At 42.9% G+C, this 25,137-nt stretch overlaps 1 protein-coding gene across 1 annotated transcript in view; it reads left to right on the top strand.

The window, feature by feature from the left end:
* The window catches only part of syne1a (spectrin repeat containing, nuclear envelope 1a), a 115,748-nt gene that overhangs the window by 70,614 nt on the left and 19,997 nt on the right, over positions 1-25,137 (top strand). Inside the window, exons 70-109 of the mRNA XM_029497094.1 lie at positions 45-221; positions 472-737; positions 844-1,000; positions 1,119-1,517; positions 1,702-3,306; positions 3,888-4,225; positions 4,403-4,547; positions 4,838-5,056; positions 6,265-6,551; positions 6,789-6,954; positions 7,073-7,228; positions 7,448-7,600; positions 7,897-8,079; positions 8,194-8,331; positions 8,644-8,829; positions 9,532-9,654; positions 9,789-9,971; positions 10,586-10,729; positions 12,824-13,054; positions 15,021-15,170; positions 16,234-16,380; positions 16,723-16,884; positions 17,326-17,520; positions 17,656-17,829; positions 19,694-19,891; positions 20,806-20,937; positions 21,127-21,227; positions 21,372-21,522; positions 21,644-21,772; positions 21,880-22,053; positions 22,297-22,512; positions 22,649-22,750; positions 22,845-22,964; positions 23,090-23,290; positions 23,416-23,589; positions 23,764-23,895; positions 24,032-24,228; positions 24,421-24,553; positions 24,684-24,866; positions 24,985-25,134. Of these exons, the coding sequence (XP_029352954.1) occupies positions 45-221; positions 472-737; positions 844-1,000; positions 1,119-1,517; positions 1,702-3,306; positions 3,888-4,225; positions 4,403-4,547; positions 4,838-5,056; positions 6,265-6,551; positions 6,789-6,954; positions 7,073-7,228; positions 7,448-7,600; positions 7,897-8,079; positions 8,194-8,331; positions 8,644-8,829; positions 9,532-9,654; positions 9,789-9,971; positions 10,586-10,729; positions 12,824-13,054; positions 15,021-15,170; positions 16,234-16,380; positions 16,723-16,884; positions 17,326-17,520; positions 17,656-17,829; positions 19,694-19,891; positions 20,806-20,937; positions 21,127-21,227; positions 21,372-21,522; positions 21,644-21,772; positions 21,880-22,053; positions 22,297-22,512; positions 22,649-22,750; positions 22,845-22,964; positions 23,090-23,290; positions 23,416-23,589; positions 23,764-23,895; positions 24,032-24,228; positions 24,421-24,553; positions 24,684-24,866; positions 24,985-25,134 (8,577 nt within the window). The remainder of the gene's footprint in view (positions 1-44; positions 222-471; positions 738-843; positions 1,001-1,118; positions 1,518-1,701; positions 3,307-3,887; positions 4,226-4,402; positions 4,548-4,837; positions 5,057-6,264; positions 6,552-6,788; positions 6,955-7,072; positions 7,229-7,447; positions 7,601-7,896; positions 8,080-8,193; positions 8,332-8,643; positions 8,830-9,531; positions 9,655-9,788; positions 9,972-10,585; positions 10,730-12,823; positions 13,055-15,020; positions 15,171-16,233; positions 16,381-16,722; positions 16,885-17,325; positions 17,521-17,655; positions 17,830-19,693; positions 19,892-20,805; positions 20,938-21,126; positions 21,228-21,371; positions 21,523-21,643; positions 21,773-21,879; positions 22,054-22,296; positions 22,513-22,648; positions 22,751-22,844; positions 22,965-23,089; positions 23,291-23,415; positions 23,590-23,763; positions 23,896-24,031; positions 24,229-24,420; positions 24,554-24,683; positions 24,867-24,984; positions 25,135-25,137) is intronic.

The following is a 25,137-nucleotide window of genomic DNA, read 5'->3' as shown; positions in this document are numbered from 1 at the left end:
AAAACCTAACAGTCACATACAAAATACTTTCATTTTGTATCAAGAATGAGGAGCGTATGCTGCTTTGTGAAGAGGTAGCAGATAGCTGGAGGGACATCACGGAGCAGAAGGCAGCTCTGGAGGTCCAAATGAGAGAGACAGAGCAGCAACTTCAGAACCTTATTAGGAGACCTGCAGAGCTTGAGCCCAAAATTGCACAAAACCAGCTGGACAAGGCACAGGTCTGTGTTGATGTGCACACATATATATATATATATATATATATATATACATACATATATATATATATATGTATGTATATATATATATATATATATATATATATATATATAAAATGTATTTATTTATTTTTTGTTTGTTTGTTTGTTTCACACTGTTTATTTAATAATTAAAAAAATTCTAAATGTAATTGTCTAGACAGTTTAGAATACTCAATAAATTAATTGTAAATACATTTTTTATTTCCTGCAGGAATTTCTCCAGCAGATAAAGGAGAAACAGTCTGAGGTAACCCATTTGAATGAAGCCATTGGTAGACTGACAAATGGGCAAGTGTCTCCTGCTCTGGAGGAGATAAGGAGACTTAGGAGAAGTTGGATGGACCTGGGCCAACGGGCAGAAGAGCTCGAGGCTCAGAGGGGGGAGGACATGCAACGAAGTGGAGAGTACCAAGAGAGCGTAGTTGCTGTGGAGGAACTCTTCCACCAAGTATCCAGGGAATGGGACTACCTTGCCAGGTATTAATGTTTTCTGTGTAGGATGTGATGCATACCTTATATTTTATTTGTATGTTTTGAACATAAATTTTGGAAACTGGTGTTCCTAACCAATATCTGCACGTAGGGCTGACACAGAAAGCACAAGTGAGCATCTAGAGGCCCTGAGGAAGCTATTCAGTGACCTGGAGGAGCAGAGAGCAACTCTGGAAGACCTAAGAGACCAAAGACAAGCTATTCTGCCTTGCCTCAGCTTGCTGGACAAAGAGTTAGTCAAGCAACAGGTGCAGCTCCATCCCCATAGTTCTTCTATGTTAATATCTATTCATGAATTGTGAATTTATAATAACATAGAGTGTAAGCACTTTGTCCAGGTTTATATTATGTTCTCCTTCCGACTAGGTGGGTCACCTGGAGCAGCGTTGGGCTCAGCTGGAGGGCCTGATTCAGCAGAAGATCCAAGATTCTGCTCAGACACTGGAGGATCTGGCTCGAGTAGAAACCCAACTGAGGGATGCCCAGGAGTGGGTGGAGGAGCAGCGACCTGCACTTACCTCTGCGCTCAAAACCAGCCCACCCCCTGATCTGGCCCAGAGTTTCCTGTTTGACCATCTGAGTGTGTGTGTGGAACTTGAGGCCCGTCAGCAGCTGTTGGGTCAGGCGGTGAATGAAGCTCAGGCTGTGGCCTCCAGGCTGGGGCTGAGTGAGAAGCGATGCCTTCAAGGGCTTGTTGATCAAGCCCAGACTGAGGTGGAAGCTCTGGGTGCTCGGGTGGCCCAAAGGAGGAAGTACCTCAGTAAGGTAAACATATGCAGCTAAAATTAAGCTCTGAAGGAACTACGTTGCTCACACTGTCACCCAGAGCAAATCTTGAAAGCGATTCATTTCAAATGAAAATATTTATATTTCTAAGTATTTATAATCATTTTTTCAGGCAGTTACATATTTGCAAATAAATATCAGTTGTTTTATTCTTCTTTTTTAGGCCTTCACAGAGAGGACGCAGTTCTTACAAGGATTGGGGAGAGCATTGTCTTGGGTACAGCAACAGGAGAGGAAGGCAATGATAGATGACCACATAGCTCTTCTTCCTGAGGACCTAGCCAAACAGGTTGCTGCATGTCAAGGTGTCCAGCGTGGATTACGAGCTTACCAGAGGGAGTTGGCATCTCTCTGGGTACAAGGGCGTGAGCTGGAGAAAGATGCCACTGACAAAGAAAGAGCAGAAACCCTGGCAAGGCTTGAGGAGCTCCAGTCGGTCTTTGAAACTGCACTCCAGAGGACCACTCAGCATTTCACAGACCTAGAGAAAGCCCTAACCTCTAGGAAGTACTTTCAGGTTGACCTGGACAAGACTTGCCAATGGTTGAGACGGGCAGATGCCATCACCTTCCCTGAAATCAATTTAAGCGCCGTTGATGAAAATGTAGAAATGCAAACTCAACTGTCCAACTTTCAAAATGTCCTGGAACAAGCTTCAGAATATGAGAACCTCCTTCTTATTGTCCAAAGAATAGGCCAGGAGATCCTCCGTACTCTGAATGAGATTGACCATTGCTACCTAGATGAGAGGCTTAATGCTCTGCCTCAGCAGTACAATGCCATCTTAGCTCTAGCCAAAGAGAAAAAAGACAGAGTCCAACAAATCATCCTAGAAAGGAAAGAGTTCAGCACTTTCTTTGATATCACTCGCAATGCACTGGAGGAGCTTCAGGAGCAGTTTGACAATCTGGAGAAGCAGACTATCAGTATTAAGGAGGAGGAAGTTGTTTGTCTAATTAACGAATACAGAACTATTAACGAAAGTTTGTTCCATATTAGCCCTGCTGTGAGAGAACTGTATGGAAAAAATCAGGGATTCCTCAGTAGAGGTCAGCAATACAGAGCTGAAGAGACACAGCAATTAGTCAGTCTCCACAACACGCTGAAGAGAAGAAATTGCCAGAAAGTTAAACACTTAGATAATTGTTTAGAAACTTTACTTGAACACAACAGAGTATTAACCAATTTAGACTCAGAGTTAAAGTCTGTCAAGGAGGAGCTAGCTAGGCTGAAGTCAGACAAAGACATTGGTGCCATAGATAAAATCACAAGCATTTATTCATTGCTAGAAACACTGGATGGAGTGAGCGCTCAGACTGAAGAATGTAAGCATCAACCTGAAGGTCTGGGTCTGAAGTTTGAGCCTGCTGCCTTTCGAGAAGCAACATTGCAGCAAGAGTCGTTGCAATCTTTGCGGATTGAAGTAAAATGTTTTGTTGATGAAAGTGAAATGGAAGCCTCAAAAAATGCAGATTTCTTAAGATGGACTGAGGAAACGTTGCAGTGGCTGAGGACTGTCACAGACAAATTGAAGAAGCCTTTGACCTTTTCAGAGCTCAAAGGTGAGAGGGTACGTGAGGAAGTGCAGAAGCTGAAAATAATGGAAGAGGAACTGAGAACTAGATTAAGGATAGCAGATGCTTTGGGGAGCAGAGAAAATCAAAGGTATGACAGCAGAAAAGAAACTGTTCCCGTCCACATTGAAGAGAGACTACAGGAGCTGACAAAGCTGGGAGCTGAAGTTCGAGATGGAATTAGCACTAAGCAGGTATGTGTGCTGATTATTCAGAAAATATAACCATCGGGACATTTTATACCGCTTTGTTTTGTTTTTTCAAATAATGGAAATTACAGCCTCAGCCAAGTTAACATCCTCAACTCAATTTATCTGGAACCTGATCCATCATTCATGACTCAGACCTACTGAATATTATATTCCCATCAATATTATGCGATCAATATTAATAGGCTTAGTGAAGCTAAAGCATTTAAGAGTTTTAAGGATTCCCTGAAATCTGAATAAGTTATAACTGTTGAGGATTAAATGTGCTTAAATACAGTTCCATTATGCAGATTAGTAAGTAAAAGTTAGAATGATGTAGCCTTTTCTAACCTTTAAAGTTTTATAGAGGAAAAATATCAAAATTACTCCCCACTGTAGACGATTTTGACCTTTGACATTGTAAGAGATGGGAACAGGAAATTTTTGTACATTAGCATGTATAGTATCCTAGGTACGTACTGTGGTTGTGATTCAGGCATGCATTTTTAATCATATCTGAGGAAAGAAACAAAATTTTAAAAGTCACAAAAATGAAAGCTAATAAAGTCCCCTTCTTCACATTCTAGCTTGCTCTGGATGAAGCTCTGTCCCTCATCCAGAGGCACAATTTATCTCTGCAGTCCATGCAAAAATGGCTGGACTCTACTGAGGTCTTGCTCCAGAAGGCCAGCTTGGGGGTGGAGCTCGAGAATCAGACGGACTGTGTGCGGGAAGTGGAAGAGATTTCAGTCCAGGAGAAGAGCTTCACAGCTGGTTTAGAAGAGCTGAGGGCTTTGGATCCTCTGTTGGTGGATTTTGTGGAAACAGGAGTGATGAGCAAACTCAGAGACAAAGTTAATGCAATGGAGATGAGAAACACAGAAGTCAAACATCAGCTAGTTGCTTATAGAGATGTCTGGCAGAGGTGTGTTGTAATGTATTCGTAGTCATATGTCCAATGTATGTATGTAAATGTTTGTGTAGTCTATGTTCTACATTTTCATCAAAATGTATGATATGTATTTTTACAAGTTTATTATGCATGTTTTATTATTATTTATTATTTCACTCAGTTATGGTTTGTAATTTGTGTATTTCTCAGGTGCACAGCACTATGGAGCTCCTTCTCCCATGAGAGAGAGACACTGGTTGAACAAATGAATGATGCAGAGAGTAAAATGGCCATGTTCACCACAGCTAAAGCTACAAGTATCCAGCAAGCAGAAGAAAAATGTCAGAGATACAAGGTGGGCTACGGTACACTCAGTGAACATTGATACTGTAGTTAAAGGTTATTAGATATTTATAGAAATTGTCTAATGTGCATGTGCCGTCTCCCTGTTATACTAAATTCCAAACATTTGTTCTTGTCATGGCAGCAGATGCACATTAATATTTAAAAAGCTAATTATACATTATTCCCTGTTGCTTGTGTGAGAGGTTGAAATTTTATGAGTAGAGTTTTGGTTCCTTTGAAACAATTTGTTTATGAAATTACTTCTGCATCATGTCATCCTGTGTCATCCTTTGTCTGCAGTCTCTGGTGGCTCACATCGACCTGCTAGAGTTGCCTCTAAATGCTTTGAAAGAAAATGTGACAGAGTTGGAGCAGATCATCTCTGAGTCCAGCAAAGGAGTCACCAGCCACTGCGTGTCATCACTATGGCAACGGTGGACCAGGTTACGCAGTGTGGCCCGAGCTCAGGAGAGGGCGCTGGAAGATACTGCCAGGGAGTGGAGGAACTTCACAGAGAAGGTAAGAGATTATAATGTGGATTTGTGTGCGCACATCAGTACGTTTCTGCGTCGTCAACTGGTCAAACATGTCGGCGGCACTCCACTTCATGCAGTCACTTTCTGCTGAAGCTGTTCGTCCTCATTGGCATGTATAGCCAAAGAAGACAAAATTCTACCAAATTATTCTTGCCTCTGCAGATTTGGGTCAAACTCGGCAGCAGCTGAGTTTTAGTTGGTGTGCTGTGATGTAACTCCAGGCGTCAGGCCAGTTGTTTCCTTCTGCCAAAACACTGTGTCATGTGAAACATTTTCCCGCCTTCCGACCTATTTCGACTGTGAACACCGTCAGTTCCCAAGACTTCTCACAAAGCTCTATTCCAAAAAAGGAAATGAGGTCAGACTGTAAGAAATGGTCACTTCCTCATATGTGGCACATTCCTGCTGTCCACTGGTTTTCTAAGGCCCCCTTTGTTCAACTGAACATGATGTCATTCTTTGCACTTGAGTCTTTGGACTCAAATGGTGTTGGGCTCTGACTCTCACTGAGAACAGTGTATACTATGGGAATCACTTAGTTAGAAAAAAGCAACATGAAACAAGGGAACAAGTAAATGTTTGCTTTCGTATTGTTTTAATTGAGGAATTTCTGGATAACTGTATATGACATAAAAATTGACAAGCTGTAAAAAAAACTTAAGAAGCAAATTATCCCTTTAATCCTTTTGTTTCCCAGCAACCATTTTTAGAATCACCGCTTTCATCAAGCTGATTAGTGACCGTTGTTCTCCGCAGAAACTAAGGCTCTGTGAACACATGGCATGATGTTTTTTTAACAGGAAAATGATATTCAAACTGCACCTTTCAGTTAAATGGAAAAGAAGCTGTCAAACGTAAAAATGCTCTGTGGATTTATCTCAAATTGACAGAAGGTCTGTCTCACTAAATGTATTTTGGGGGCGTAAAAAATACATCAAAGGCTGTAATTTCCTCATAAAACACACACTTTCTGCTTTATACTGCCATCAGCTGTTGTCAACTGAAGCAATGTGATACTGGAACAGTAATCTGTATGCCATCAATCACCTATACATGTACCATACAAAACAAACAAAATGGATTTTGCTCCTCAAACTCCACAAAGTAACCCACTCACTCAACACATATATACCTAAAACTGCTGCAATATCTGAACCCGTATCCTTGCACACACACTTCTCTTGCCCCCAGATGGAGAAGGTGCGCTCAGTGTCCAAAGACCTCCACAGTCGTGTCCCAGACAGCACTGTTGAGAAAGCCGCCACTCGGACGGCACTTCAGAGCCTCCTGGAGTACCATGACTCCTTCAGCCAGGAGGTGGAGAGGGAGCAGTCCATACTTGCCCTGCTAAGGCAACACACCTGCAGCCTGAGAGGAGAAGAGGAGGAGAAGGAGGTGATGGAGAAAAAGATAGAGAATGGACATGAGGAGACGCCGTGCTTAAAAGAGATCAGAAACATGCAGGAGCAATATGACAGGTGAGTGACCCGGCGCTGCAACCTGACGTTCATATCTGGATCTGAATGAGAGAATCATAAATATCAACAAGTTTTTCTATTTTATTTTATAGATTTATTTGTTTTTTGTTTAGTTTGCTGCACTGTTATTTTCTAAACTTTGATTAACAATGTCTTTTTTCTGTGAACAAGTCACTTATATGAAGGAGAAGGACTGAAATGTTTTTATGTAAATTGTTGCTGCTCTACTTTCTCTAGTCTTGTGCTGCGGGTGCGGGCGAGCAGGGCTCAAGTACAGCAGGAGTTAAGAGAAAGAGAAGAGGTTGAAAAGGAGCTCGGGTTGGTTAAAGGGTGGATCCAAGACACTCGGGGCTTACTTCTGAGTCCAACTGCAGACCTGGATTCACTGCTTCAGGAGCTAGAGGTTGGTTGCGAGATATGAACACAAACACAAGAAAATCTAAAATGTATTGTATTATCGTGTCATATAACATAAAGGACTATGATTCGCACTTTATCTGATGTTTCTTTCTGTGTTTTAGACTGCACATGGTGAGGTGATCAGTAGACGTCAGAGTGTGGAGCGCATGACAGAGCTACAGCAGTCTAAGTACCAGGACCTCCAGGCTGGCCTACCATCCGAGCTCAGCATGCAGCTGGCTGAGGTGGCTCTAGCTTTGGGCTCTGCTGAGGACCAGGTGACCTCTCTTGGCTACAGATCGTGTCATTAACTAATTAGGACTGTTACATACAGTAGGACTTGAGTAGGTTTGTAATCAAACACTATGTGTAAATGGCACTTTGCCATATGTGTAGTGCTACGCTGTGGTCCCTCCTCTTTCCACAACATTCAGTCATATTAAAGGCTTATGTTGGACTGTAAAGGGAAATGTGCGTGTTTCTGTCCATTACTTTAGGTCCAGGCGAGGGAAAGGGAGGTGCAGCAGACCAGAGACGTGAAAGAGGATTTCAATGCCCGACTCCAAGACATTGAAACAAAGTTGAAGACCATTGCTCTGAAACTGGAAGACAAGAGTGCCGACCTGGAGGAGGCCAAAGAAGAGACCAAAGTAATCAACCAGACAGGCTGACTAATTAACAAGCAATTAACCCCCGTTAATTTGGCTATCCATTTTGCAGACTTTGAGGTTAATGAGTGTGTTAGAGTCGGAATGGCATGAACTGAATTGCACCATGAAAAGTGACCCACTTTAGAGAGGCGTATCCCAGATGGGAGTCTGAGAGGGAGCCTTCCCTCCCATCACTCCCATGCCCATCTCTAGCACCACAAAGCTGTCTTATTTTTCCCCTTTCTTCACGTCTCCTTTCATCTCTCATTGTCTCAATATTTTACCCTCCTCTGCAGGCTCTTTGTGAAGAGTGTGAATCCTGCTGTCGCTCTCTGGCAGAGTTGGGAGTAGCAGTACAGGAGTTTGGTGAGCAGAACCCTCTGCTGTGTAAGCAACTGGGCGATGCTGTGGCCAGACTGACAGAGGTACAGAGGCACACAACACAGCAAGTCCAGGACAGAGCCAATAGACTGAAGAGGGTGAGATATCCATTCAGTTTACCAATGTCGATATATTGTATGGTTTATTTCATTGATATTCTTAAGACACTAATTCTTTTGGTCTTCTGGTCTTTGTGTTTTACTTGTGAGCAGGCAGAAAGACAGGTGGGGGAATATCAAGGCATGAGGGCGTTCATTTTGGGCTGGGCAGAAAAGGCTGAAACTCTGGTCACTGCTAACATCATCTGGAGTTCTGCTTCCCAGCTGCAGGAGCAAATTCGAGCACATCAGGTGAGTCTTAATGAGCCAGAACACAGGGAGCGTGACCAGCTTCAAAACTGCTGTCGTCCTCTTCATAAAACTTGGATCCAGATGCAGTTTATCTTTGATTTTTGGAAAAATAAAAATCTCATTAGCCTTTTAAATATGAAGATACCACACAAATTTGCAGCTAATTAAACTTACACACTTGTTTGATTTCCTGCGAAATGTCATGTGCTGTGCACTGTGTTGGCCAGACTTAATTGGTATAATTGTTTGATATAAAAAAAAAAAAAAAAGGTTCCTCTCTTTGATTTGTAATTTATGTTCCTATGGTGACAGGCGTTGCTGCGGGAGTGTCGTGGTCTCCATGGTGATTTGGAGGCCATGGGGGAGAGGGAGGGGCAGCTGGGGGAGGTGTTGCAGATGGAGGGGTGGAGCCAGCAGGTTAAACACCTCAGCAGACTTACAGAGGAGCTGCAGCAAACTGCCAAGACTCGGCTCCAGAGTCTGCAAGATGCAGCAAAGGTAAACCACCCGTCCCTTCAGGCGATTGCGACAGGAATTAGACATTAAAATCACTTCACCGACAGTGTATTTGGCGCTGTTACCAAATTATCATTGATTTTGAATTTCAAGACCCACAATTTCTTATTAATTTCATGAATTCTCTCCCAGTGCGTGGAGGTGGACAAACATTCAGTGTCAAATTCCCTGTAACCACAACCAACAGTGCCCCCTTATGGTCACTGATGATTCATTACACCATCATAGTGCAGTGAACTGTTTTCATTCGTGCATTTATCATACTAAACTGATTGCCTTACAGCTGATACCCAGATGACAGTTTGATGCTGACTGTTGCCTGTAACAGAGTAAATTGTAAATCTGTTTACATTTCCTCCTGCATCCTGTTTAAATTATTTTTCTCAGTCTCAAATTTTATTTGTAGTAATTATGTAATTTTCTTTCACATGACATATATCAATGATTTGTCAATGAAAAGATGAGGAGCTTTGTTTTAAAGGCGCACATAGCCTTTTATTCAGATCTCAGAGGGAATGAAAGAATATCTATCATAGGAAGCAGGCCCATATTAGAACTAATAGTTTTTGTAAAGGTATATGACTTCCTGTACATTGTATTTTTATAATATATACAGGCTAAGCTGCTGCCACTCTTGCATGTGCCTTCCTTTGATTTGTTTTATCTGTTTGTGTCTATCTTCAGGACATGTCGCGCCTGGAGGCAGAAGTGAAGAGCCTTCATGCAACTGTAGACCAGATTCAGGTGACTCTTGCTTCCCCTGACCTGAACAGGCTCAGCCTAAGAGAGCAGCTCACACAAAGACAGGTAAACACACACAGTGCATGGCTTCAGTTGCATTGGGACATCAACAAATAACTTTATCACATCACAACACCACTTCATCACCTAGCCAATAATTCTGCTTCACTCATAACATCCCACTTTTATTCCCTCTTAAGCGTTTGTTGGTGGAAATGGAGGGCTTCAAGCAGCAGGTGGTGGCGGTACAACAGTGTCAGAGCGCCCTCCGGCTACCAGAGGAGGTAGTGGCCAGTCTGCCAATCTGTCGTACAGCTCAGTCTCTGCAGCAAGAGGCCAGCCAACTTCAGCATACCACCATCCAGCAGTGCAATATCCTGCAGGTAGAGCACAGTCCTCATGTTACAAATGAGTTATTGGCATATGTGAAGTCAACCTTAATTTAAACAACTGAGTGGAGAACTATCATCCTGTGGCTCTATTAATGAACATGATGAAAGCAAAGTAATAGGTCTTTGAATTACATGATTTTTTTTGGTGTTGTCCAATAATGCTGCATTATCTGTCAAAGACTCTGCTCCCTCTGAGTAGTTGAGCTGTGCAGAGAAGGGTTATCATTAGTTCCTCTGTGAGAACAGTTGTTTTACGCTGTCACTTGCTGGAGTGCACTCTCTGAATCCTGCTGGAGTGTCCCAACAAGCCGCCTCAGGAATGTCTTGGTTTTCTTTTAGCCCCCATCAGACCAACATTATCCTCGATTTTCTTTTAAACCCATTATAGTGAACATAAGCTACTAGAGGAAGAATCAGCAGACCAGAGGCTATCTGGAAGACAAACACAAAAATTTTCCTGAAAGATTTAAATGAATATGTGTGTGCGTGTGTGTTCTGGCTTCGGCCTACATTTGAGATAGACTCTTAGTGTTTTTTCCTATCTTAACCACAAAAACCAAAAAAGCCTTGCCTAGCCTTGTCTTGTTATATGTCCTCTTTGCCAGGAGGCAGTGGTGCAGTATGAGCAGTATGAACAGGAAGTGAAAAATCTCCAGAGATTAATAGAAGAAGCCCATCGCATCATTCAGGACCGGCCAGTCTCCACCAACAACATCCAGGAACTTCAGGCTCAAATACAACACCATGAGGTGTGTATGTGGACACTTTACCATTGCAGTGATACAGTATGTGATTTTTAACATGTAAACTATCGGCACTGACAAGCTGCTACAACAGCCCTCACTCTCCACAAGACTTCTGAACCAGACTCGAGGGATTTTCTGCCATCCCGCTATAAATATTGTTTGTCCCAAAGATGTTTGCTTTACAAACTAATCATATCCCGTAAGCTCAAATTTGGAGCACCGTTTAAATATTGATCCAGCTTTGTTGTGTTGAAACAGGAAACTGAGAAGAAAGAAAATGCCCTCCCCAAACTGTTTCCTGAAGCACAAACAAATGCACTTTTGCCCATGGAGAACATTTAAGGATTTATTCCTTGGGTCTGGATTGTGTGGAGAAAATCCTCTATTCATCATGACAAAATAGATCATGGAATAAGAGCAAAGCAAAGCTACAAGGCTCATCTACAATTTAGATTGTAGGTGAGCAAACCAGAATATTAAACTGACTAGTGTTTCTTTAGGACTTTCTGCAGGATTGCAGTACTGAAATTTTCCTTTCCCTTAAAGGCCCCTAAACATAAGAAATGATATGATTATTACATCCTAAATGACTTGGCAAATTAGGTCATCTTACTCACCATCAGAGTTCTGAGAGTGAGAATTGACAACATGAGTAACTTCCTCTACTTGTAAGAGTGTAAAATAGCATAAAATCTGATGATTAGGAAATACATTCAGTATATATTGAAGTAGCTGTGGGCAGTCATGATGACTGAGTCATACTTTGCTTTAATCATTTAGTCATTCAGCTGTTAGAATAGTTGAAAGCATAAATTCAGTATACTTTCACTTTGACTTTTATCTTTTTTGGTTATTTCAATGTAGATCTCTCATTTATTCCCCTTATTGCGTTATCAAAACAGTCCTGCTGCACAGTTGAGGGAGAATATTGTTGTGAGACTCAACAACTCCAACTGCTGCACATTCCTCCTTTATCTGATGATGCATGTAAACATTATCTGCACAGATTCCAGTTTGATTAGAGGGTTTTTTTATCTGAGTCATTTAGGATCTGTGCTTTCTGTTGCACGTTTATTCTGCTGACTAAGTGTGTGTTTGATCTTCTATGTGGAGAGAGAAAGATTTAGAAGCGGGCTCAAAAACCTGCAGGTAAACAGAGCAAATCCTCCCACAGGAATCACACATTTTATCAGATTTTAACATTAATCTGTGGAAAAGGTGGCCGTAGTGGACTGCATTTACCTCCAGCACTTGACAGGAAACAATTTCCTTGTTACTGCAATCTTTCCTTCATAGCAGAGTGACTTGGCATGGTTGTCTTCATGTCTGAGTTTGATCTCTAAGCCGAACAGATAGCCGCAACTCCACTGGCCCAGTTAGTCACATGACCTGATTATCAGTGCATTGGCCATCTGCGAGACAGAGTGAGTAGAAGGAGGAGGAGGGAAAGAGAATCTGACCCCCAGCCTGCCAGCTCATACCAAAGCTGTAATTTGATACCATCTATGTCATTCTTGCCCCAAAAACACACCCTCTCTCCCTGCAGCTCTCTTTTGTTGAGAAGAATCTGTCCGAGGATTGGTGGAGGAGGGAAGCTGCAAGCAGAGGAAGGGGGGGTTGCAGGCAGTGAGATCACTTCCTGTTATTCCTCCCCATTTGTGTATGTGTAGGAGAGGGAGTGTCTGAGGGATTTTGAACTATTTCTGCAAGGGTTTCTCTGTCTCTCAACCAAACATCCCGTCTGCCGGCTTCACCACTGATCTGAGTCATCCGCCTCTGTTCTACTCTGATTGGCTCTCAGATATTTCAGAGCGAGAGACTGAGAAAAAAGAGAGGGAGAAAGGCAGTGCTATTCTCTTTCTGCGCTTACATATTGTGAGCCAAGAGCGAGAGAGACCAGGGAGAGAAGAGAATGCGTCCACTCCACTTACTCCTCTCACACGGGCAACACATTCAATGCGTGACTAACTCAGCCTCCCCCTTTTCTGAGGATCTTGTTTAACCAGGAACTATTGATCTTCCATTGTGGACTGAACCACACTCTCCTGACCCTGGGGGGCGGTGGTGTTTTCTGTTTGGGGGGGGATGTTTTGACAGGAACTGGCCCAGAAGATCCGTGGCTACCAGGAGCAGATTGCCTCACTCCACTCCAAGTGTAAGATGCTGACAGTCAAGGCCAAGCACGCCACCATGCTGCTGACGGTCAACGAGGTGGATGGCCTATCAGATGGCATGGATGAGCTGAGTGATGAGGAGCTGCCCAGTGCCGTGGCAGCTGCCGCCACCGCTGCCACCAAGCAGCTCCCAGCTCACCCTTCTGTTGTCATGGTGAGTGGAAAAACTTTTTTTGGACACAAACACAAGCACTGCATAGCAATGTGCTGGAATTACCCATATTTGAATGTGCATGTGAAATGTGTAGCTTCTATTTTTTCAGTCCAGACTATTAGTGCTCCAAGTAAAACACAAAGGACCCGCTGGTCATATTTTGGTTTCTAGGCGCTTGTGTACAGCTCATTAGTGAAGTTGGCAGTTATTCTTAATCAGTGGTGGAGTTGTGAAGATCTCAGTTATGACAGCTGCACTTAATCCTGCTGTAGCCATGCACAAAGTTACATAATTAAAACTAAGTCAAAATTCTCCAATAAGAGGTTTGCAAGAATGGCATTGTGGTTAGTTTGGGATACAGGATGCAAATTCCAGGTGAAAAAAGATTTTTCTGTCTATAATTATTTATTTTCTCTGCTTCACCTTCTGACTTTTGTACCAAAGAAAAATAGCAAGCTTTTTCCCCTCATCTTCACTTCACCTAAAGTGTTACTATTCTGGCACTCTCCTCCTGCGCATCACAGCGCTGACATTGTGCTATGTCACTTCATTTTGCTTCATATTAGCCTGAATCTGTCTGCCTGTAACCACAGTATACCATCATCAGCTTGATTGTTCATTTTTCTTCAGTGTTTTGCACACAAGTTTCTTTTCTCCCTCTTTGTGGTTCTCTGTCTGAATCAGATGTCATCTGTTCCTTCCCCAGTTGTTCAGTTGTTCAGTTGGGCCAGGAAACAGGATATTACTGCATGTGTATGTTTGTGTGTGCATGATACTATTGTGTTAGTGTGGCGTAAATAGATTGCTGATATCCTTGATTTGTTCTGTTTGGGGTTTTTTCTAGCATAGCTGGCCCAGTCACTGCTCAGTCTCTAACCTTACAATGGAAAAGTTTCCACACATGCTGGTGTGTTTATGCTCTTTGTTGCATTGCATTGCATCATAAAGTCTGCTAAAAAGTCCTCCAAATGTCACAAGGTCCAAAGTCAGTCAGCCAAGATCTGCATTAACTGCCAAAAATGAGCCCAGTAGGGTTTGGCTCACATTTCAGCTGAGCCTCTCTGCTGAAGCATGCAGGCACACAGACAACTGTGCTATTACTATGACGGCTGCTCTGCTGTAACTGAGTCCCTCTCTATGTTAGCCATGCCTTGCTTTAGTTAAACTCTGTATAAGCTTGAGCTTCATACTCCTGGGGATTTCCATTAGACCTCTTCCTCTTTCTTTTGCTGATGTAGTGTTTCTTTTTCACCTGGAACATACTGCAATGTAATTTTTTACATATTTTGCTTATCAGAGCACATCTCTAATGACTGTTTCTTAAAGAAATATATTCTGGGTACAGCATGGCTTACATATCTTAGAAAAGTTGTGTGTGACATGGATAATGCCTTCCCTTACTTAGAAAATGTGTCTGTGATGGAAAGGAAATGACTGTGGTTATGAAACTGCGACTACAGTATGCATTAGGTTGTACGTGGTGTGAGCAATCATTGTGGGTGTGTGTGTCCTTTCTGTATGTGTGATTTTAACTTTTAACTTCCCGGTAGTACCCATTCCTTTCCACTGATGAATCGTGTAAAAAATCTAGGTTGGCGCACTCATTCAGTGTTTCAGTGTCCTCTAGCACAGAGCAAAGCTACGCTGATTATGTCTCCTTAATGCTGTGCTATGGCAGCAGTGTGCAGGCTGCGGTTGCAGTGTTTTCTGTCAATAGTAATGTGATCTAATGGGTCTCCTCTCTGCATTATTTGGTTACTCACTATCTAATCAATCAGTAGTGTGCTCTATGTAATCTGCCTAACCTGCACTCCCCGATTAATTTTTATGCTCTCTTCATTTTTCTCTGTCTGTCTCCTCCCTCCTCTTCTCTGCCTCTTTTCTTTTTGGCGTCCCTCCTCCTTTTTTTTCCCCTCCGCTTCTTTGATGTGTATGTTTGATGTGGCTTATGTATATGCGTGGTCAGATGACAGCCGGCCGCTGCCACACACTCCTCTCCCCTGTGACGGAGGAGTCAGGGGAGGAGGGCACCAACAGCGAGGTCTCCTCTCCCCCTGCCTGCCGCTCCCCCTCCCCAGGGGCTAATGCTGATGCTCCTCTTAACCAGGTACTGCAAATGCTCCCCTCCCAACCTTTCTAGCTCCCCAGACCCTTCAGCGTCACCTTACCCATCCTACCACCACATTAATGTCCATTGCACATGTTGTTCCTAAGGGTCCCAAATACTGCAAAAAGCAAAATCCCAAACTCACCATCTGCCATATATTCAGACTTAAAAAGTGTCAAATTTTAAGACTGAATGTGTAGCTAAATCGCTTGTAAAGATGGACATGATCATTTTGCCACCCAATCCCACCACTAAAGCCTGACCTCCCAGTCATCACTCCGATCAACACACTGGATATTTGAGTGGCTTTGCTGCACCTGCTTTCCCTCTTTCTCAGCATTATATTTGCAGATTTACTTTGCTGCAGACAAATTTGTTTGCCACTTGCGCTTTTGCTGATATCAGAATGAGAGTGTCTGATTATCTGAACACAGTTAAGGGAGTACAAAGGAGCTTTTGCTTAATCTGTTACCTAGAATAACGAAGCAGTCAAACAGCACGGCTCTGTCCTGGGAGAAACAGCAACTGTGTAGCTACTGTGAAATCTAAATACAGTTCTTCTGTCTTGTCATGTGTCAGTGAGACTTACTGACAAAAATCTAAAAGGTCAAAGGCAGAGTGTGGGGCAGCTGGAAAGCGCTAGAAGGGAAATATCTTGGGGGACTGTTTGAACTAATCTCATGGGACTATAACCAGTCAATGCTGTGAAAATATCCACAAAGGGGGGCATCCTACTTTAAAATTTTGGTCCATACTGGTTCGGTGAAAGTGTTTCAGCTCGTGTGCTCTTTCAAGTACTGTTACCTTCAACTGCGTTATCTATAAACCATGTGGATTTCAATTAAAACAGATGAGGTAGTCAGACAGTTTGGACAAATCCTTTATTGTCTGTTTGTACTATGTACATACAGAGATACAGTACGTACTGTGTACGATGTATTCTATGTATGTCTGACCTTCAAATATTCCAGGTCAATTTCATTTTTCATAGTATGTTTTAAGACATTAGGATATACCAGAACTAACGCACCTCCTCATGAAAGATACTGTGGAAAAATATCAATTCTGTGACTACATTTGTAAACTAATGAAATCCACCTTACAGGGTCGAGGCGCCCTGAGCCGAGCGCCCCTCCAGGAGCTGTACGACCCATCCATGGAGAGCAGCGCCGCTAACCTGGATGACCTGCAGAGGTCCTGGGAAACACTTAAGAACGTGGTACATCGCATCCTCAACTAAAATGAATTAATTGAATGGAATGTAAAATAAGACTTGTTCCAAAAAGTATATCTTTTTATTGAAACGATCCATATTTTTAATTTCTCGTTAAGACAGGCATCCATCTGTTTTTAAAGTCTGCTGTCAATGTTTTAAATCTCACAAACACAAGTAACAACTCAGTTTGAAGGAAATCTTGTGTTTTGAGGATCTATTGTGGACTGTACCAAAATCAGGGGGTGTATTTGTGGCACCACAGCACAAGCAATGCTCCAGCAGGCTATCTAAGCGCTCCCTCCTTTCTTTCTGGCTTTCCTTCCCACCCCTCCTCTCCTGTCACAGATCAGCGAGAAGCAGAAAAGTCTGTATGAAGCTCTGGAACGACAGCAGCACTACCAGGAGTCCCTCCAGTCCATTTCCACCAAAATGGAGTCCATTGAAGGGGCACTGAATGAGGGCCTGGAGCCCAACAAGAGCCCAGAGAGCCAGATGGCTGCGCACCAGGTGAGAGAGGGAGAGGCCGGACAGAAGTCAGGATATGTTTCTATGTTGGGTTTATGTGCGTGGGTGAGAAAGACAGGAGAGGCAGTCTTTGGTCAAGTCAACTTGTGTACGTGTGAAATGTAAATTGTAAGGCAGACAGGCGACATCTCTGGTTGAAAGGCAAAAAAGATAAGATATGAGCCTGCTCAGGGAGATTAGAGAATGATTGAAGGGTCTAATATTGCACCAGCCTGTGCAATAGTTGCACAGACTGCATGGCACTGTTCTCCGTTGCTATGCCAACTCCTCAGCGATGGCCACCACAGCTCCTTTTTGTACCAATGCTGTCAGGCAGTTTGGACAAACCCTCTATTCCCCGTTTTCTTTCCAGCATCCTCGTCCTCTCCTTCAAGTTTCCATTTTTCCCCTCTTTATTTCACCTCTAACCTTTTGTTTGTCCAGGCTTTGATGGATGAGATCCTGATGCTGCAGGATGAGATTGGTGAGTTGCAGACATGTTTCTCAGAGGAGCTAGCAGACAGTGACAGTGATGGGGAGGCTGCTGACCAATTAGCGCTCCAGTCTACTCTTACTGTCCTGGGAGAGAGGATGGCCACCATTCGAATGAAGGCTTCAGGGAAACGGCAGCTGCTGGAGGTTGGTGCCAGCCCACTAAAACAGCTCATTTTCAATGTTACCTCTCAAAAATTCTCCTCAATAACTTGTGAACAAAAGTTAATGAGAATGCCTGTGATACTTGTGATATCCAGTATTTCACATTGACCTTTGCAGGAGAGACTCAGTGAGCAGCTTGAGGAGCAGCGACAGGAACAGGCGCTGCAGCGTTACCACAGTGAAGCTGAGGAGCTCGACCACTGGCTGCTCAGCACTCGTGCCACTCTTAGCTCTGCACTTCAGCCTCAAAGTGAAGACATGGATATGGAGGAGCAGCTCATTGACTGTCAGGTAACACTGTCTTTTTTTTTTCAACAAAGGTTGGACTGAGAGGTTGAAACAGACCTTGAGTTGTTTAGATTCCAAGAGATGAAAATGCTCATGGTGAATAGGTGTGCTTGTTGTTTCTTTCATACCTGGGGTTTGTTTGTTTTTTCAAAGTTTTTCTAAGCCTCAACTGACATAAGTGAAGGAAAACTTTCTAGTTCCCACTATTGCAGCAGGCTCAACATGAAGGTCTGTTCATCCTGTCCATTTCTTTATCAAGAGTGAGCTATCACAGGCTAAACAAAAGTATCTGGTTGCTTCATTGTCATCATCCAAGTCCTCAAACAACACAAACAAAAAACAACACAACACAAAGCATCTCTATGATATCTCTATGATATCATCTTAATCCGTGGGGAAATCAGGACCCAGAGCTCAAAGGCAGTGGTCACTGAGCTACAATCATTTGTTGATGTGAATAATTTATTCAGATCTTTGAAGTTAGAAATTTGGACACAAATTACTGTTTACTGAAATATTCAGGTCTGCCACTGACAAAGGTTTATATGTTTATGATCAATGTATTATGCAGCATTCTACAGTTTGAAATATTCATCAATCTGTTACAGATGACTAAAACTGCTAAAACCAGGTTTCTGTGTAAATTGTTCACCTATTCACCCTGTGAAACGTTATAATTGGCCTGACTCCAGAAATAATACTAGTTCTTGTGTTCAAGTATAGAAAAAGAGTGTTTTAAGTCTGTGTTTCTAGCAGCTGGGAGACACTAAGCCGATTATAGCTCACATATGGCTCAGACTGAGCTCAGGTCTAGGGTTCAATGCTTTTGGATCCTCATTTTCACAGGGTAAAAAGTGTCTGCAGGCAAAGATTATCATAGTACACACTCACAGGAAAGGGCAAGATGTAAGAAATGATATGAGGATAAAGATTGGACAGGATTTAGAGAAACGTTGCTGTTCAAGCAGTCAAGAATGTAAAGAATAAGAAAAGCAAGGGCTCATGAACACAGTCAGTCAACACTTAATCAAATCATGTACTGTAAACTCCACCCTTCCTAATGTTGTGTCTTTGATCCTGGGCCGAACAGAAAGAGAGACATTTTTAATTTAAGTTAGAATCTTTCCACTTTTCCACCAGACAACAGTGACAACTCTGAATAGCAGAGGAGTTTTATAAGGCTCTCTGTATTGTTGCTCTGCGAGCTCTCGAAGCCCTGAATGAGTAAAGGGGCTACACTCTTAATCCCAGCCTTTTCCACGCCCATACAACCAAAACACTTTTCACACACAGTCTGGACAAGGAAAGGGAAGGCCCTTTTTTTTGCACTCTAAAGAAATGCAGAAGGAGAGTCTGTGAAGTCTGTGGGAAATGATTGAAAGGCTTAGCGTTTGCTTTAAAAAGAGTATGAGAACTGATGAAATAGTAAGTGGGTCTTTGGAGGAGTGAAACAGGGAGGGGATAAGTACACTACTAAAGAATGCAGCATGTGTACAGTAAACACAATGAAACCAGCTGAAGTTTGAAATGGTAATTGCTTCCACCTCACATGGCGTGATAACACATTTGTGTGCAGTTAAAATGCATTGTTTAAGCTCTTTGGTCGATCCTAACCACTTAAAAAACACTGAAATGCACAAAGCAGTCTTGTATGTAGAATCAGTTGCAATTATAATTGCTGTCTAACAGTGTAGACAAACTTAAAGTCATTCTAGTAGATATTTTTATCTTGTTATATGAGGTCAGGCAGTTTACAGTTATGATTATGAGATTTTATCCAGCAGTTTTTTTTACTGAAAATTAAACTATAAATTGTAAAATCTCGGCTGTGAAATAAAAAGCTTGAATTGTGCTCCTGTTTCTCCAGAACATGCTGTTTGAGATAGAGCAGAAGGTGTCGTATCTGTCAGAGCTGTCCGTCCACAGTGAGAGTTTGTTGTTGGAGGGCCGAGGCCGAGCTGAGACCAAGGGAGAGGCAGAGCAGCTCACCCTCAAACTGCGCTCCCTCAAAGACAGCCTGCTGGAGTTACAGCAGATGCTGCAGGACAAACAGGTTGACATTCAGGTGAGGCCAGGGGCCTTGTTTATTTTGTTTGTTCACCATCCATGTTCGTGTCCTCTTCACTTTTGGGTCTTCTGTTCCCCTCAAACACAGCTTTTCCTTCGTCCATTCTCCTGCAATTTCTATTGTGCTGTTCTGCATTTTGCTGCATTGGTCACAGCATCAATGGTAGCATTATGCAAACACTAAAGGTCATGGCATGCTCCTACATAAAAGTCCAGTGTTTTCCAGCATAGGACAACAAGAGCTTGTGTGTCTCACAATGGGCCCTTAGAGACCAGACAAAAGGGTGCTACCTCATCACATGCTAGCAGTAAATGTACTGCACCAGGTGTGTTTCTGATGACACAGCATTTTGTCCTTTTTGGTTTGTGCTTTATGTCCAATTTGCAAAAAAATAAAATGTATTAAGGTAGCACGGCAGCATAGTGGTTAGCCCTGTTGCCCCACAACGAGAAAGTTGTGTGTTCAGTTCCCAGGCCTGGGGGGCATGTTCCTCCGGGTACTCCGGTTTCCTCCCTCCATCCAAAGACAGTTTAGGGTAATTGGTGACTAAATTGTCCGTAGGTCTGAGTGAGTGCGAGTGGTTGTTTGTCTCTGTGTGTTGGCCCTGTGATGGACTGGTGACCTGTCCAGGGTGTCCCCCGCCCTTGCCCAATGTGAGCTGAACTCTACGTAAGAAAGGAACAAGATAACCTGATTCTGTAGTTACTTATTTGCCAGCTGTACACTATAAGATAGACATAGTTAATGTGTGCACCAAACTTAGAGAAAACTGCTGCCATGTTCCCTTCTCCTTTCTTCACACTGTCACACACAACTTCATCATCCCTTCCCCAGAAACAAAAACAAAAATCCCTTCCTTTTCTTTCTTTAATGACTTTTGAACATCATATGTACCTCTGTCTTTCCTTCAGGGGTCATTGCTGGAACAAGAGGACAGCGAGCCTGACTCATCTCTGTCCCAGAGTCCAAACGTCCAGGATTGGCTCTCACAGGCCCGTTCAACACGCACACAACAGCATCACGACAATCTGCTTCGACAAAGAGTGAGAGCATGCTGAAAATTGATGTGCTTTTTCGAATTATTAACTGCTCTGCTTTTCATTGTCTGCAGTACCATATTTCTGTAATTTGAACTAAATCAGTTTAATTCACATAACAGCCAAGCAGAACAAACATTTTGCTAGATGATTAAATCAATTGCAATTGTGTAATACATGTCTTATATTTTCTAGGAGCTGCAGGTGCAAGTAGCTGAACAGAGAAAGCTCCTCAAGTCTGTAGCAAGTGTTGGGGAAGAGTTGCTCAGCCACCAGACCACTCCCAATGGGGACAGGTACATTTCTTCACTCTTCTTCCTTACTCTGCTGTCCCTTTCACAAGCTGTATAAAGTACTTTATTACATTGGAACTTGGTGGTGAAATAATTATCCAGGGGCAGCATATGTTCAGTTATGACATGTCCCTCTCCATCCCACAGTGAGATGTCCATCCCAGGGGGTGTTTTGCTGGAGACAGACACATTGTCTCCTCTGGAACAGCTGAGACAACGTTGGGAAAACCTCAATAAAGATCAGAGCACAAAGCTGCAGCTCTCCCTCAACTCCCTGGAACAGGACCAACTTAGTCCGGTACAAATCCCATGCACACTATAGATTTATGAATTTCTGATTTTCTGTCTAAGATTGATATATATTGTTTACTATTTATTTTTATTTATTTTTTTCACGTTTATGCAACTATGTTGCACAGGTCATCCACCGGTCCCGTCTGTCCAGTCCCAGTATGGTGTTTAGAGCTGAGTCTGGCAGTCGGGACTCTCCCTCTCCCAGAGCTTTGTTTGAGGCCTGTAGTCAGACTCTGGAAAGAATTGCCCAAGAGGTGAGACATTTGTTGAATCTGCCTTTGTTTATATTGTATATAGCACCTCTGTGTCATTGTTTACTGACAGCTCAGAGCGCTGAATGAATGTTTGTTCTTCTTCACAGGCAGCATGTGGTGACAGTAAACCAGCAGTGCCTTTAGGAGGCGTTACAGTCCAGCATGACTTGTATGCTGCAGTTTCAGCAGCCTCCTCCTGGCTGGATGCTGCTGAGAATCAGCTGCTAACTGGTCCTGTATTGTTATCTGATGATACAGAGACACAGCTGGCGAATCTTGAGGTGAGAGGACACAAACACATCTGTGTAGTTTGCTCTTACAGATAAATAAACATGTACATCACAACAGAAAGTGATCGATTATATAATAAACCATATCTGTTGCCAGTACTTGCAATTTTGCTGAATGAACTTAACTTGTACGGTAGTAACACTACTAACAGAGACACAATTCAAAAGCAGTGAATATAATAAAAGTCCCAGACAGAATATACTTACCTTACTGGCATGAACTTCTCTGTTCAGGGTCTAAATAAACAACTGAAAGAGATGACCAGGGAGGTGAACCAGTGCAGAGATCTGTTGAGTGGAGGAGCAGGTCGAATCTGTGGAGGTGAAGAGCAAGGTCTGATGGAGGACACTCTGGAGGGCCTGCAGGAAAGGATGGGCCTGTTGGACTCCACCTTGGAGCAGCACTGCGACAGCATGCGGGACAAGCTGCAGGAACACTCAGCTTTCCAGGTGTGGAGACTAAACTGCTGCGCCACCAGTCTGATTTTATTTAAACTTAAGATGTGGAGTAGCTTGCACATAATGGGGCTGCATCATTGTCAGAATTTTTTTAACCTCTTATCATTGCTCTTGTCATCCTAACAAGAATGAACTGAGGATGCTCTTCATAGCTCTGGGTGAAACTAAACACCAGTTGCTGCAGAAGATGGCTGGAACTGCTGACAGACCTGCATCCAAACAGATAGAGGTATCATACTGAACAGAATACACTAAAAGTGTAATTATGAAGCTTGAAATGTCTTCTCACAAGGTATTTTACTGAATTTTCTGCTCCCATGTAGGCATTATCAGAAGTGGAAGACAGTCTGAAGGATTTTGAGCAGAGAGTGGCTGAGCTGAAGAGCAGAGCAGAAGGTCTCCAAACTGAACAAATCTCAAATCAGGAACTACTCAAACTACAAGTAATAATACTTCTACCTCTGAGCTATTTTTTCTTCTCTGACAATGTGGTCATAATCAGTGGCGTGCATGATTTCTCTGGAGTCAAAACCTGCCTGCATTATACATGATGGCACATTTTTTGTAGGATGCATACGAGGAGCTGATGCTGATGGTTGGCTCTAGACGTAGCAGCCTGAACCACGGCTTGTCTCTCAAGGCTCAGTATGAAGCTGCTCTTCATGACCTTACAGACCTGGTGGACACTGCTCAGGACAAGATGGCTGCTGACCAGAAGATGACAGTGGTCTCTGTTATAGAGGTCCAAATGTTATTGGACAAACACAAGGTAAGTAGGGTGGCACTATTGAGCAGTATATTTAATCACCAAAGTGAAATGCTATTATTCGATCAGAGGGAAATGATCTGTATCCTCTCTAACACTGTTTCAAACATGTCGTCCAACTCTGCTAGGAATTTTTTCAGGGTCTGGAATGCCATATGATCCTCACGCAAACATTTTACAGCAAAGTGTCTGGTCTGGTGGGACAGAGGGAAAGCCAGGCCATGGAGGAGACCATGGCTTTAGCCCACAGTGTGCTCAAACAGGCCCACAGGAGGGGTGTGGAGCTGGAAGGCATCCTGGAGGTGAGTTACTGATTAACAGAAGGATAGAGAGAAGGCGCTATCATTAGTTAAATCATCAAGTGTAACTGAAATACAACACATAAAAGAATAGCTAATATAATCAGAACGTAAACTCTAACACCTGGTGGGAACAGAGGAAATAACACACTTTATCCTTCATCCTCTCTCTCACAGTCATGGAGCAGGCTTGTGGAGGACTACCAGGCTCTGTGTAGACAGCTGGAGGCTGTGGAGTGTAGCATCCCAACTGTAGGTCTGGTAGAGGAGACAGAAGAGAGACTTGCTGAAAGGATCAGCCTCCACCAGGTAAACACCTTTATGTAAAATTTATCCATGCAGTATCAAGCTGTCATCTGACTTACCCTAAAATACGCAACTTGGCAGTCATATTCAATATTTTAATTGATCAGTTTTGCGATTCTCTTTTTCTTTGTCCTCTTAGCATCTGAAAGCCAGCCTGACAGAGCATCAGCCCCAGCTCTACCAGGTTCTGGAGGAGGGCAAGAGGCTTTTTCTGTCTGTTGGCTGTTCAGACTTAGAGAATCAGCTGACCCAACTGGGAGAGCACTGGCTCTCCTCCACTACCAAAGTCAACAAGGAGCTTCACCGCCTTGACTCCACACTAAAACACTGGAGCAGGTCAGGTCCTTGCAGTAGTCTGAGTCTGATTTGATTTCTCAGTGTCAGGAACCAAATCTTGAATCAGATTTGTGGATATTACTAAGGCAGCAAAACTGCTTTGATCCTGTTTGTTATACTGAAATGCTGAATACTTTAGAGATTACATTTTAAGAATATGACATAACTAAATTTAAATATCATAAATTTCAGGTACCAGAGTGAGTCAGTAGAGCTGAGCAACTGGTTGCAGTCAGCTCTGAACCGGCTCGAGTTCTGGACCACACAATCAGTAACTGTGCCCCAGGAGCTGGAGACCGTCAGAGACCACCTTCATGCTTTCCTGGTAAGTTTGTTTGTTGCATTATTAGTAAAGTTGCACCAATGAGCTAATAAACATACTATGCAGTATTCCAATAAATATAAATGATGTACGTTTGAATGAAATTAACGTCTTAAACTTCTGTGTTTGATAGGAGTTTTCCAAGGAGGTGGATGCTAAGTCATCCCTGCGCTCATCTGTACTAAGCACAGGAAACCAGCTGCTGCGATTGAAGAGAGTTGATACAGCTGGTCTGAGGACTGCACTGGGCCAGATTGACACTCAGTGGGCTGAGCTGCTGACTCGAATTCCTGTTGTACAGGAGAAGCTACACCAGGTTTGAGAACAGTAGTCTCTCTCTTTTTTTTTTTTTTTTTTTTCTTTCTTTGGAGAGATTTTTGTAAAAATTTTCACTGATGACAACAATGCTGTATTTTGGTTGTTTGTGCCCTCAGTTGCAGATGGAGAAGCTTGCATCACGGCACGCCATCACAGAGCTGATGAGCTGGATCTCTCTCATGGAGAACATCATAGATGAAGACCAGGATAAGATCATGGGAGCTGTCGGCTCTGAAGTGGTCCAGACATTCTTGCAGAAGTATAAGGTA

Source organism: Echeneis naucrates, chromosome 24 (assembly GCF_900963305.1).
Source record: "Echeneis naucrates chromosome 24, fEcheNa1.1, whole genome shotgun sequence".
Classification (NCBI taxonomy): domain Eukaryota; kingdom Metazoa; phylum Chordata; class Actinopteri; order Carangiformes; family Echeneidae; genus Echeneis; species Echeneis naucrates.
The sequence above is the reverse complement of the archived record's forward strand: the minus strand, read 5'-3'. Positions and strand labels throughout refer to the sequence as shown.